Source organism: Metopolophium dirhodum, chromosome 2 (genome assembly GCF_019925205.1).
Source record: "Metopolophium dirhodum isolate CAU chromosome 2, ASM1992520v1, whole genome shotgun sequence".
Classification (NCBI taxonomy): Eukaryota; Metazoa; Arthropoda; class Insecta; order Hemiptera; family Aphididae; genus Metopolophium; species Metopolophium dirhodum.
Window position 1 is genome coordinate 12,462,738 of NC_083561.1, and position 15,041 is coordinate 12,477,778.

The 15,041-nt window shown below is 34.4% G+C and overlaps 2 protein-coding genes across 2 annotated transcripts; both read left to right on the plus strand.

The window, feature by feature from the left end:
- Positions 1 to 686: 686 nt before the first annotated feature.
- On the plus strand, positions 687 to 4,617 carry LOC132938156 (uncharacterized). The gene is made up of 3 exons (XM_061004843.1): positions 687 to 1,545; positions 1,630 to 2,679; positions 2,726 to 4,617. Exons 1-3 carry the CDS (start codon positions 687 to 689, stop codon positions 4,615 to 4,617), a joined length of 3,801 nt encoding a protein of 1,266 aa, XP_060860826.1.
- A 2,652-nt stretch (positions 4,618 to 7,269) lies between these two features.
- On the plus strand, positions 7,270 to 8,511 carry LOC132939072 (uncharacterized). Its single transcript, XM_061006089.1, has one exon. The coding sequence runs from the start codon at positions 7,416 to 7,418 to the stop codon at positions 7,947 to 7,949; it is 534 nt and encodes a 177-aa protein (XP_060862072.1). The 5' UTR covers positions 7,270 to 7,415; the 3' UTR covers positions 7,950 to 8,511.
- The last annotated feature ends 6,530 nt before the right edge of the window (positions 8,512 to 15,041 follow it).

Here is a 15,041-nt window from a genome sequence, read left to right on the forward strand (position 1 = left end):
AAAATATTAAGAATAATATAGTCGTATATAAAATAATAAAATATTATCTTAGTTATATTAAACCAAAGTATATTCGCGCGTGCAGTTTCTCGTGATTTGAAGAGTATAATATTAAAATTTATATCTATCGAAAGAATATACGTTGGAATATATTCTTGTGCGTATGAAACGTAAAAAGTATAGTATTGTGGTCCAGTTAATATTATATTTCGCGTGTACCCGTTCGAGAAGCTCGAAGAAGATCGATTCCCGTGCCAAGGTCATCTTGATGAAGACAAATGTAAGGTAAGAGAATCTCAATTTCCTAGTATTTTTAAAATACGTTCATAAAAATTCCCGATATTCCTATCCCGACATCGAGTGTAATCAGCCGCGTTATGTACAGTACAACAGTCAACTCGTAAAATAAATGCGATAATTGTTGGAGATACGAACGATTACGATATTATTTCAGCGTAGAAAACGAACGATCAAAACGTTCAAAAGCGTATACCTAGTCAAATTCTTATCGCTAAAATTCTGCCGTCGTTATAGTATAATCTCTTTACGAATTGGTAAATAGACCGCTAGTTAGGTATAATTACGTCTTATTACGCTATAGCCTATATATTTCTTAACCCTCGATATACCGTAAATTATCAGTTGCCAGCTGTCACATATTTATTATATTAATTTATATCGGCAAAATGGTAAACACTCTAAAAGCGCGGCGAGGACAAATTAGAGGCAATTTAACACGATTTTGGACTTATGTGTCTACTCCGGACAATGATCCTAAGCAAATAAGTATACGACGACCAAAGATTGAAGAAGCATGGGAAGAGTTTCAACAGGTACAGTCGGAGATTCGGGATGAGGAAGATGCAAATGAACATGAAGAATATCAAGTAGATTTCGAAGAGTTATATTTCAAGGCAATGGCCAAAGCGGAAGAGAGACTTCAACAATCAGAAATAAAAGAAAACTTGTCCATCGACACACAAGTAGGAAAAGAAAAAAACGGTGTAAGAGAGATAAGTAATGCCGTACCATCGATAAAATTAGCTGCGTTACAAATACCCGTGTTCTCAGGTGTATACTCCGAATGGGCTCCGTTCTATGATATATACACCGCACTGGTTCACAATAACAAACACCTGACAACAATAGAAAAATTTATTCATTTACGTGCGTCACTATCCGACGATGCGGCGAACTGTGTCAAGAACCTAGAGACCACAGTTAATAATTATGAACACGTTTGGAACAGTTTGGTTACGAGATATAATAATAAAAAATTATTAGTACAAACACACGTAAAAGGTATTTGTGATTTACCTACAGTCAAAGCGAGTTCGTCCACGGGCTTGCGACAATTTTCAGATGGTTTACGTGGTCATATATCGGCCTTAAGAGCATTGGATCAACAACCGTCAGAGTGGGGACCGTTGTTAACACATATTATATGTACTAAATTAGACGCAGTCACTATAAGCGATTGGGAAACGAAGTGCGGGAGAGACGAAATCAAAAAGGTCGACGAATTAATCGAATTTTTAGAAGCACGTTTCCACGTATTAGAAGCTGTTGAATCGTCTAAAAAAATATGCAGTGTTTCGAAAAATGTTAGCGAAAATAATAATTACACAGGTAAAAAAGGCACAAAAAATACCACATCATCTACTTCATTTGTCAACACCTCGGAAATAAAATGTTACGTATGTCAACTATCGCACACTATATACAAGTGTCCCAAGTTTATCGCACTATCAGCGATCGACCGAATTAAAAAGGTAAACGACCTTAATTTGTGCAACATTTGCCTCCGGCGTCACGACAAAAGGAAATGTCTTGGGCGAAATTGTCTAAGGTGTTCCAAGCCACATAATACAATGTTACACATAAACAATTACAAACACCAACCAAATTCAACGAGTGAAACATCAGAAGCAAACAGTAAAACTGAGGGAGAAACACCTGCCTTAAGCACGGTGACCGCCCACGCATTCGCGTCGGGTGAACAGGTGTTATTAGCTACGGTAGTAGCCCTAGCTGTGAGTCCCTACACGAAAACGACAACATGTCGTGCTTTATTAGACTCCGGGTCTCAGAAAAATTTTATAACGGAAGAGATGGTGCAGACACTACGTTTAAAAAGAAATAAAATTAAACACGTAATCAGCGGTATCGGTGAAATAGTACAACATGCGTCGTCGTCAGTATGGTTAAAAATAAAATCCCGCGTAAGTGATTACGCAGTATTTCTACCAATGATAGTAGTACCAAAGATCACGGGTCAATTACCTCCGCGAAATATAACAACAACATGTAACGTTCCCGATAACATTAAATTGGCCGATCCACATTTTAGTACGCCCCAAAAAATCGACATATTATTAGGCGCAACGCATTTTTATCAATTTTTATGTGATGGACAAATACGTCCCTCGACGACTGGGCCGTTATTCCAAGAAACAGTATTTGGATGGGTGGCCGCTGGAGCAATATCGGAAAATAGTTTATCAAAGGCATCGACTTCGAACACGTTTTTTAGCGCAACCGATAGTGAATCCACGCTAGAGAACGCATTACAACGATTTTGGCTGATTGAAGACGTAAGCGATACACCACCTTATACGATCGAGGAGCGTACTTGTCAAGAATATTTTAATAAGACCGTTATTAGAAATGACGAGGGACGTTTTGTCGTACACCTACCGTTTCGGGGTCGATTTAATAAAACTAGGAAAGTCGTACGAAATCGCAAAACGTCGCTTCTTAGCAATAGAACGTAAGTTCCAAAAAGATAAGGAATTAAAGAAAGAATATTTTTCTTTTATGAAAGAGTATGAGTCATTAAACCATATGGAACGGGTAGATGAGAGCGAACTCGAAAAAGAAGATCAAACGTGTTACTTGCCCCACCACGCCGTTAGAAAAGACAGTAGCACGTCTACAAAGTTGCGGGTAGTGTTCGACGCATCTTGCAAAACAGATAACGGTATTAGTCTTAATGACGTGTTATTAAAGGGCCCGGTTATCCAAGACGATTTATTATACATTATTTCACGATTTCGAACTCATAATTACGTTTTAACGGCCGACATAGTTAAAATGTACCGGCAAATATTAATGACTGATAAACATCGCGATTATCAAAGAATATTATGGCGCACGGACCCTAATCAACCTATACAAATATATCGACTGAACACGGTCACATATGGCACAGTACCCGCATCATATTTAGCGACAGGTTGTTTACAAGTACTAGCCGAAACGGTACACGAACAATACCCATACATCACGCCTATTATCAATCGAGATTTTTACATGGACGACATACTGACCGGAGCCGACACGAAACAGGAAGTAATTAAAATACGCGACGGCTTGATTGTGGTTATGAACAGTGCCGGTCTAAAGTTACGAAAATGGTCATCAAACGACGCGAGTTTAATAACATCAAGTCTACCTAGCGAAGATATAGAAATATCAAATAAACACGAACTTAATTATTCTGTAAAAAAGGTATTAGGTTTATTCTGGGACGCTTCGTCGGATATATTAAAATATAACGTGCGTGAGAATAAAAGGGTAGATGGGATGTCGGTTACCAAACGCGAAATGCTGTCCGATATAGCTGCGATCTTCGACCCGCTGGGTTTAGTCGGCCCATTAATAGTGCGAGCAAAATTAATATTACAAGCGTTATGGCGTGAAAAGATTGATTGGGACGAACCCGTTCCAGTGCACATACGCGAACAATGGTTTGAGTATAGAACACAATTATCCGCGTTAAACAGGTTATCAATAACACGCAAAATCACGAACAGCTTAAAATCGTGTGTTATTGAGGTCCACGGGTTTTCGGACGCTAGTACATTGGCGTATGGATGTTGTTTATATTTAAGGTGTACGGACAACGCGGGCATTCATCATACTAATTTAATATGTGCAAAATCCAAAGTGGCACCTTTAAAAACATTATCATTACCTCGGTTAGAGCTTTGTGCGGCACTGTTATTAACACGTCTAGCGTATAAATTAATACCGAAATTACAACTAAAAATTAATCAACAGTATTTTTGGACCGATTCGATGATAGTATTGGCATGGATCGCTTCACCTTCGACGAAATGGAGAACGTTTGTTGCACATCGAGTAGCTGAAATACAAAGTAAAACAACAATGGGCGAATGGAAACACGTTAGTACATGCGACAACCCGGCTGACGTGATATCTAGAGGTTGCTGTCCGTCTAAATTAATCAATTTAGATTTATGGTGGTCGGGTCCCAAGTGGTTGACTGAAGATAAATTAAATTGGATAGAAAGTTCAGACACTCACCGTAAATTAGACAATATTCCGGAAGGTAAAGAAAATATTATCAATGTTATGTGTGTCATTGATCACGATGATTTTATGTTAAACAAATATGAATCATTGACTAAGTGTTTAAGGATAACCGCGTACTGCATACGGTTTATAAATAACGTGCGTACGCGTAAGAATAATAATATTAAATTAACAGGTTTGCTACAACCAGAAGAGTTGGAAAAAGCAACTTTGAAATTAATAAAATATACGCAAAATATCGGTTTTGTTGACGAACTGCGGGAAACTATCGAACGGTAAGGCTGTCTCGACCCACAGTAAACTTTTTCGTCTTCGACCATTTATCGATAGTAATGGCGTCATTCGCGTTGGCGGCAGATTGAAAAACGCCGCGACAATCGACATTTTTCAACGTCACCCCATCGCATTACCCGCGAACTGTTTATTTGCGAAAATGTTATTTAATGAACAGCACATGCTTCTAATGCACGGTGGACCCCAGGCTTTATTATCAACTATTCGGTTAAAATACTGGCCAATTAACGGTAGAAATTTAGCGCGTAATACGGTTCACAAATGCATAAAATGTTTCCGTAATAAACCTATTTTCGTGCAACCTATTATGGGTGACTTGCCCAGTGACCGCGTGCAACCAGGACGGGCATTTTTAAAATGTGGCATAGATTTCGCCGGTCCGTTTTTAATAAAATCTAGTTCGTTACGTAAATCACCGATTATAAAAACATACGCATGTATTTTTGTGTGTTTATCGACCAAGGCCGTTCATATCGAGGCAGTTAGCGATTTAACGACAAAAGCGTTCTTGAACGCGTTAAACCGTTTTTTCGACCGTCGTGGTAAGAGCATTGTCATATATAGCGATAATGCAACAAATTTCGTTGGTGCCAATAATAAATTAAAAGAAATATATCGTTACCTTAACAGCAACAACACTTATCTCCAAAAGTACAATTTTACAGGAAGACCAAAAAACTGTTTAATTTTGAAAGTTTAAAAATGTTAGCAACTTTTGATTCTGAATTAAGTTTTTAAGTTATACTTACACATTTATACATAACAAACACTAATTTATTATTGTTATTAGATTATTTAGTGTAGATACGAGTTATTAACAACTTATTTTCAGTTACGTGTAGTTGTTACTAGTAGATACATGTTATTGATTCATACATTTGAGGGTATAACAGCACGTAACTGAATTGTATTAATCATTTAAATTAATAATAAATTACCTTTTTTTGTTGAATAAAACTTATTAAATTTGATTTTCAAGTTAAATATTTCATCAAATATAGCACATTTATATAAGAGCAATAAGTTCTAATCATTTCAATTAGTGGGTGGATATTTAACAATTTAAATAATAACAGTATGATATAAAAACATTATTTTTTTATTTTATCAGTTTTTTGTTTTTATATTATAATACGATTAAATAACAATTTAATAACCAGTCTTTTGGTTTCATATAAAATAATAATCATATTAAAATAACAATTAACATACTATTAAGTGATAAAAAAAAACATTATAACAATACAAATTGCACTAAATCATTTCATAACCAGTCCTTTGGTTTTATATAAAATAACAATATTAACCTAATAATATATAAAAAAAAAAAAATTAGTATAAGAATACATATTTCACTAAATAATTTAATAATCAGTCTTTTGGTTTCATATACAATAACAATATTAATATAATTATAAATTGATAAAAATAAGTTAGTATAACAATACAAATTGCACTAAACAATTTAATAACCAGTCTTTTGGTTGTACATAAAATAAAAATCATACAAAATAACAATTAATATTAAATAAAATATTAAATTTTACCCTTCTTAGTTTTGAAATATGAAGCATGCTCTAAACTGTCATAAAATGAATGTGTGTCTGGTGGAAGAAATTGTTTGAGTTTTTGAAGATCTTGATATTTTGATAAAGTGATACTTAATGGTTTTTTATAGAGGTTTTCATATTTTATTTCATTTTGCATTAATACTGGTATTCTCCCAACAGGTATATCGTCATAAGGTTCATCAAATAATAATTTGTACATAATTCTCTTTGTAGTTGGATTATAAAGTAAACATCTAATATCCTTAACTTCAGGATCCCCTTTTGTGCGACCAGGCCTAATAGATGCATAGGTTTGATGTGTTTTAAAATTTAAAAAAAAGTCATAATTTAACAATATAGCTCCTAGTTGTGAAGGAGTTTTTCTTGCTGCTTTGGTTATTCTAATGTAATCTGAAGGCAAGTGTATGTCCTGTCCTTTAAGTTTTCTCTCGATAAGGCTGTGAACACTGTCACACTGCATTTGGGTATGCCCTTTAACAAGATAATTTTGTTGTATCATAATATTATATTATTATTGTTAATTAGCACACTATTTAATAATTTAATTAAAATTTAGATATTGATGTAATATCTTTACATATTGCATATTAATTATTTAAGTATAGAATATTAACTTACTTTTTAAGAAAACAGCATTGATAAAATTCCAATAGAAATACCACTTAACTGTCACTATTTGTAAATTTCTAAATCTGTAACAACACGTATGTGAAAACACAAACAAAATGTCAGTTATTAACGTAGATCTTCCTTTAGAAGTTATGTTTGATTGATTTTATAGTAAATAAATGATCATTTATGACTTTAAAATAACTTAAATAATAATTACCTGGTATTTAAGTAGACGGCAACAGTCAAACGTTCGTAACACAAAACACTACGGTAAATCTTGTACATACGTGTTGTCACATATCAAATTCAGATACGTGTTGTCACTATAATCTATTTTTTGAGATTATCAGTTTGTTTACGGAAAATATAGTCAATGAAACATGTGCGCAAAGAGATTCTAAATATTTTGATAACATAAAAAAAAAATCGAAAATTTGCAGATACGTGTTGTTGCTGTTAGGGTAACGATATCAACTATTCCAGTCAAAACAATCGCATGAAGATTTGCAAAGAAATTTCACAAATATTGGTGTCAAGTGGCAGTTCATCCCTCCTCGTTCCCCACATTTCGGTGGACTGTGGGAGGCGGCGGTAAAATCTATGAAAATACTGTTAGGAAGGGTATTAGGCGAAGCTCATCTAACATATGAAGAATTATGTACTGTACTAACGCGCGCTGAAGCCTGCTTAAACTCGCGTCCCTTAACCACCTTATCTACTGATCCTTCTGATCCCAGCCCCCTCACTCCTGGGCACTTCCTTATAGGAGATTCTCTCACTGCGGTACCAGAGGATGACGTAACCGCTATACCAGTTAATCGACTAACACGATGGCGTAGAGTTACTCAATATTCACAACAGTTATGGCGCCGTTGGAGTAAAGAGTACTTATGCCAACTTCAAGAGAGGTCCAAATGGTCTAAGGAGAAAGGTCCGAAGCTGAATGTGGGAACAGTAGTCCTAGTGAAGGAGGACAATCTACCCCCATTGCAATGGCGATTGGGACTAGTTGAACAAATCTATCGAGGATCCGACGGAGTCATTCGATCAGCAGAGGTTACGTCAGCAGGTCGTAAGTTGAAAAGGGCAGTTCGAACGTTGTGCCCACTTCCTTTCGAGAGTAATATTGATTAAAAGGGTATAAAATTTTTTTTTTTTTTTTAATCTATGAAATTCCTAATTATTACACAATATGAAATTAAATAATGTCAGATTATAGTATGTAACGTTTCATTGTTACTTTGTCTTTATTTATAAATTATATTGTATATTATGCATATGTTTTTTGTTCGCGCTTTTATATTTTATTAGCCATTTATTTTTCTATTTATTTGTTTTGATACTATTTACGTGTTTATTGAATATGTTTGTTCGCTGAGTTTGAAACTAATTTATTTGTATTACTATTGTAATTATTTATATATTTTTTTTTTTTATTATTCATTTATATGCCTACGATATATGTATAATTAGTATCTTGGGCTAAAATTATTATTATTTTATGTTTATGTTGAAAATTAACATTTTCAATGCCGGGAGTATGTTAGCGCTCGAGTCGCTTTATCGTACACTGTCGCGATTGTCATTATTTATCTTATATTATTTTGTGATTAGTCGAGTTAGTCGCGTATCGAAGTTTGTACCGAGCACAGCGAGCGGCTCCACAATTATTATTATTATATTATAAATAAAAGCATACAGTCCACTTAAATTCTACGTTTTCCTTTATTAAAGGTCTTAGTCCTACATTAAACATTATTGTTGTACAAACGATCTTGCCAAACCGTTACTATACAGTACAATATAGCGAGGCGTGAGTATGTAATAAAATATAATATGAGCTGAATATAACATTGTGTTTTAATCTCGCCTGTTAAACATCATATTTTTAAAAAATAAAATTATGTTTCCGCACATTATTGCTGTAACGGTGCAATATTATAGTGGGTGTACACAAAATATATTCTCCTCTAGCGCACGTACAACACTATATTATAACGATGTTTTATGTCCAACTCACTATAACTATATGTCTATATAGATATATATATATATATATATATACAGTTTATTATGCTGACATTACTGAACAATCGCATAATGATACTACGCGACTTGATGAGTGGAATACGAAAATACTACATCATAATATGTACCAACTACATATTGCAGTGAATGATACTGTTAAAGTGATGTATATTATAATATATACTATTGTCACAATTATGTATACCTACCTAATTCTGTAAACATGATGTGCATCCTATGAATATTAATCGGTAACGCGCGTTGTCTATAGATTATTATAAATCGTTGTGTCAAACTTTGAATTTAAAATGTAAAAAAAATGGTTTTATTATTATTATTTCTAATGTTATTGTATTAATTAACTGTCGTTTAATATTTTAATCGTATATGATATTATTACATAAGTACCTGCAATGGGTATGAGCGTAATCGCCAACATCGTTAGGTAAAATATCATTAAAGTGCGCTTAACGTTGATCCATTATATAATATGCCTATCCAATATCCTGGTACAATCATTTATTTTACGTGTAACTAAAAACACAAATAATATTATAGTTATGATGCATAACCTATATAATAATTATAAAAACCTATATATATATACTAATAAATTAATGAAAAATATGTAATTCACTGAGGTAGTGAAACATTACTTCGCAAAATAATGTAGAAAATAAGATCAAATGTGATGAATGATAGATTATCATGTAGATAATAATATACCTGACATATAATAATATGATCATAATTTATAATACCGTTTACCATTATGGCAAATCAATATAAATACCTAATACATATTTTATGCGTGAAACTATATTATCCATTCTATACTTGGTCTACCTTTATAAGTAAATAATTATCAATTATATTATGATATTATACTTTCACGATTTAATTGGACGAACAGAAGACATTTTCAATGGTTTTTTATTTATAATTTTATTGTTTCATGGGAAACATAGCTGTATAGTCTCGAGAATACAGCGGCCGCGCCGTCAAGTAAACACACTAATAGAGCATGCAGCCACTATTATTTCAGTGAATGTGTTTGGACTCCCCCGAGCGGAACTTTCTACAAACGAAAATTATTCCACGTGCAAAATGCAACGGTTGTACGCAGGTAGATAGGTAGGTGGATGGGTATAGCTATAGGTAAGTACCTTGCAGGTTATTTATGTATAGGCGCCGAGCCAATCTGCTGTAGGCTTTACTCCGCGAGACGTTTACGACATATTATTTCCATAAGAAATTCCGTTTTACAGAGCAAAATGGGGGCAAAATGCACCTAACCGGCGCTCACCGTTTCTGGTGTTTTCGAGTCGGAAAAAAAAGAAGTGTCGAAAGCGGTCTCAGCAGCGGTGAATCGATAACACGACGGCAGCAGTACGTATACCTATATTATATAATATATATACACGTGGTATAGGTAGTATAAATGCAGTGATGTTATAAATAATTTTGGGTAATGTTCGTGTTTATTAAAACATAGTTTGACATTTTCCGCAACGTATCCGACGATGTAAATAAATAATATTGGTCCGCGGAGGTAACTGCCACTTTTCCGACGACGCGGGGAAGCGGTTATTGTAATATTTTCCTCGGTACGCGCCATAATGAGAAAATGCCGCTCGACGTCAAATTTAATAAAAATAATAATAATAATAATAATAATAACAATAGCAATGATAATAAAAACCATTCTTTTTGCCGCCTCCTCGGGGACGTAAGCGCGAAAAACATTTTTTGTCTTGTACACGTGGCGGTCGAAACATGAGACTGGGAAGTTGTAACGCAGACAAACGCTGTTGGGACCATATATTCTAGTCCTATTAAATAAACGGACTGGCACTATCGTGAAACGTTTGTCGACCATAAAGGGTGTTCCGTAAGAAGACATTACACTCGATCCATGAAATATTATTGATACCATAAAGCTATCGGTATCACTTAAACCTAAATCCACCGGAATCTGTGTCCTCTCTGCTATATTCTATATAATATAGAATGTCGGGATTGGCTAAATTTTTTTATATTTTTTTTCAACACCACCGAATCTAATCCCATCTCAATTTGTCTATTTATTTCAATTCACAGCCATATCGCTCTCGGACTGATTCCTTATAAGCAGGGCTCAAGGATTCTATAGCATTTTATTATATAGATTACATTACAGCAGAATAAACTGAACACATTTTGTTTAGTGCTTCAAGAATTCCAAATATAAAATTTGATGTTTAAAATATATTTTAATATTTTAGACCAGTCTGGCGATAACGTTCACCGTGAACACACGCTTTTATGTTGTTCACTCCGTTATCTGTATTTTAATTATATAAATTGCGTTTTCGTTTTCAACGTATATCATATTATGGTTCGTTCCGGTAAAAGTCCGCATCGTACGCCTACGTCATCAAAAAGAATATTATCCAGTACTTCTTCAAATTCTCCTCTTCACGATTTGATTAATTACAATTAGTGTATACTGTTAGTTTTGATATTAGAGTGAATTGATTTAATATCAAAATGTTAGGTAAGAACATTATTTGTGCTTAAGCGTCGGCAATTATCTAATGTTCTAGCAAAATATGGGTATGTGAATTATTACAAATTAAAAATGCTTAAGCAGAATATGAGACAAGTAAATGCAAATTTGGCGTGTCGTAAGTGCGTCAGATGGAGGCAACAAATGCATAGGTAGTGTCCTCTTAAGATTGGAAATATGTTATGTTATTCATAAATCGTAGTTTAATAAATGAAGAAGTTATGTAGAAAAATATAATATGACAAATTTAACGGTATTAATCTATAGACAGCAAACGACTTATGATAACATATAATAATTATGATGTAGATACCTATGATTCTCCATGATTCTCCAAAAAAATTGTTATAAATAATTTATATATTATTTTGAAAAGAGTGCTTTTATATTTTTTGTTTTTGTTTATTTAATTAAATTGTTTACGGTTTTTGTTAATTTATCAAAAATCCATTAATTGTTTGAAATTTATCGTCAATAATTTGTATTTAAGTTAAGTTGTATTCGTTAAAAAAAATAAAGGTCGAAGAACCATTGATATGTAAGTACTTATAATGTTTGTGAGTTGAAATTATAGAACTTGCAGCATATTTTGGGCTCTGCAGGTTACCGGAGTTCTTATAATACAACATTTAGTTTCATTGTACAATGTGTATTTTAATGAACTTGGTACGATAGTAGTGTAATAACTAATAACTAATATTTATACATCCGTTTATTAATCGCAATTTTGAAAATCCATAACCGTTTGACCCCTTAACGTCGTACATTAGGATTAGATAGTTCAGTTAAATCGGTAGGTATACACACCTATTCGATCTTTTCGACCCTGCGTAAATCGTATCGCACTATCACCCCCGTCGGCCTGGAGCACGCAGATAGATAGGTATACGATCCCGTAAAATATATTGCGAACGCAGCCGAACGACTGTTACGTGATTTCGCGCGATACAAATTGGTGCGGCGCGCGGCGGTGGATAACAAATCGACGAAGTAACGCGCGGAGGGGGCCTTTGGGTGTCGTGAGTGGTTGGGGGTCGGAGTACGACCTTTGGCACTTCTATCAATCGTTTCGCCTTTCAAATATATACCTACACAACTGCAACACTGTATATACGTGTAATATTATACTGTATACAACCCTCATCGTGGCCCGTCCGAGCTATTCTTTTCCGATCTTTTCGGGGGTGCAGCTTTACCCCCCATCGTCCAAATGCCCGCGCGCGACGCTGGCGAAATCTTTAATTTAAAAACCTCGATGAAGTTTTAATAGCCCTGCCACCGCTCGCCCCTATCGGCAAATCTTGGAGCTCCACCCTCATTTACCCGTCGCGTCTTTCACGCAACCTCGCGCGTCGCTCACTGTTCATATCGATCCCACGATAAATCGTGACAAACGATCCGCGATGCTGTCTCATAATGGCCCCTCCTCACTCCACCCGTGACACGATCTCGTTTCTTTTCGGCTACGGTCCTGTACCGCTGCAGCAGCAGGTAGGTATAGATATCTAAATAGTTTCTATGTCGCTGTGTTGTATTTATAGGTTTACAAACGCGCTCACGTCGAAAACAGGTGTGTCGTTGACTCTTGTTGGCGATAACGGATCTGCTGTGTACGAGTATAATAATTATTATTATTGCACTCGCAGTCGCATACTTTATGACAATACAATATTTTTGTCCTAGTCCGAAAACCGAACCGCATACAATATCTGACACACGAAATCTGCACGATAAAAAAAAAATAAATACATTGAAATATTATAATAATATATACTTCGGTACGTCTAAACGATTTCATATGTGATAAAAACGACTTTGGAATCTGGTTTGAGAACAACGTATAGTGTCATTGATATTACGCGCGGACGTGTCCAACAAAAGAACAATATTAACTATTTTGACCGAAAACAATAAATCGTAAATTTGTTTCATCCTATATGTACGTAATATAATATAATATTATACATGTGTATAATAGGTATGTATACACAGTTGGCAACGCAGTACCTATACTGAACTAACCTATAACTTAACCGTTGTCGTCGGCTGTGGTCCGTGCATATTATTTTAATAGACGATTTAGATTATTTGCGCGATAGGTACGAATTCTTTCTAGGTTTGATCTCGTCAGTCGGAAAGCACCGCAAACGGTAAAATACAATTCTATGAACAGTATATAAACAGTGAAAATGAATCGCTTCGTGCAGCGCGTTTGAAAACCCGCACTCTAAATAACTAACGACGAAAACCATTTTTTTTCCCTTTTTTAGATGATGTTGCCCGACGTAAGAAACTGTTTTTTTAAATTTTTTTATATATATAATATGCAATAGCGTTCTTATAGCCAAACATCCTCTCTCCGGTGACATTTCATCGTTTCGAGTAACACTATACGGAATATATTATAATACAGCGCTGCGGAGATCTCATAGATAAGACTATGATTAACCGTCTCATTACTTAGAATAAACATTGATGGGAACTCGAGTAGGTACATACGTCATACGCGTATACATTCCTTCCTTTTACGCGCTTGACTTCGTGTCACAGGTCCACAGAAAATCTTTAAAAAATAAAATAAGACTTTGAAAATTCATAATAATTAATTCAAAATTAAACTCCACAAACTTCAGAGCAACACACTGAATATACGTAGAAAAGTCAAGGCTTTAAAAAATGCCTGTAATATAATATGTATGATGTTATAAAAGACTCGAACTTTTGAGACGTGACACCGAAAATAGCGTTTTAAAATTGATTTGGGTGTGTTTATTATTACAATAATATTTTATAGTGCACCCTATATACTGTTATTAGTTTATAACTACATATAATTTTAGCAACAAATTGCATAATATAGTTAGAAGATATTATATTATTTTACAGCCGTATAGTAGGTACATATTTAAAATAAACGAATACTGTCGACGGGCTTCGTCAAGTTTTCATAGACGTTATGTTATATTAACGTTTAGTGCCTTACCGCCTTGTCATGCGACAAAATATAGCAAAGATGTTGACCAACCACCAGGCACCAACGTCTATATAATATATATTATAATAATATAGTATAAACATATTATAACACCTCACCATCGGTGTATTATAGACAATATAGACTATACACTATAGGTATAATAATTAAAATTAATAAAGATCTAATTTTTTTGTGATTATTTTAAATATTGTTAGGTAATCCGTCTTAACTATACTGTAAACGTTTTTATTTCTTTCTGTAATATTTTTGTGGGTATAGGCTTGAGTCCTATTATCTACGGTAGCAGCACAGGACACGGTCATAAATGACGCGCGCGCACACACACACACACACACACACTCACACATTTATATATAACATAAACATAACCCATATATATATATTATATACATAGTATATACATATGTAACTATATACTACTGCCACTAAGTGCATGGTTTCATTTGAACGTAAATGTTTTACGAGTCGTTGTACATAGGTACGCGAGATGCGACGAGACGGTCCTCGACACTGTTGTAATAACATACGCGTTCCATAATATCATGTATGGCCGACCGACTTTTCCGTTGCGATGAAGTAATGCCACAGCGCATATTATATTGGATATGGTTACCAGAGATTATATTATTATTATATTATTATAATGTAGACA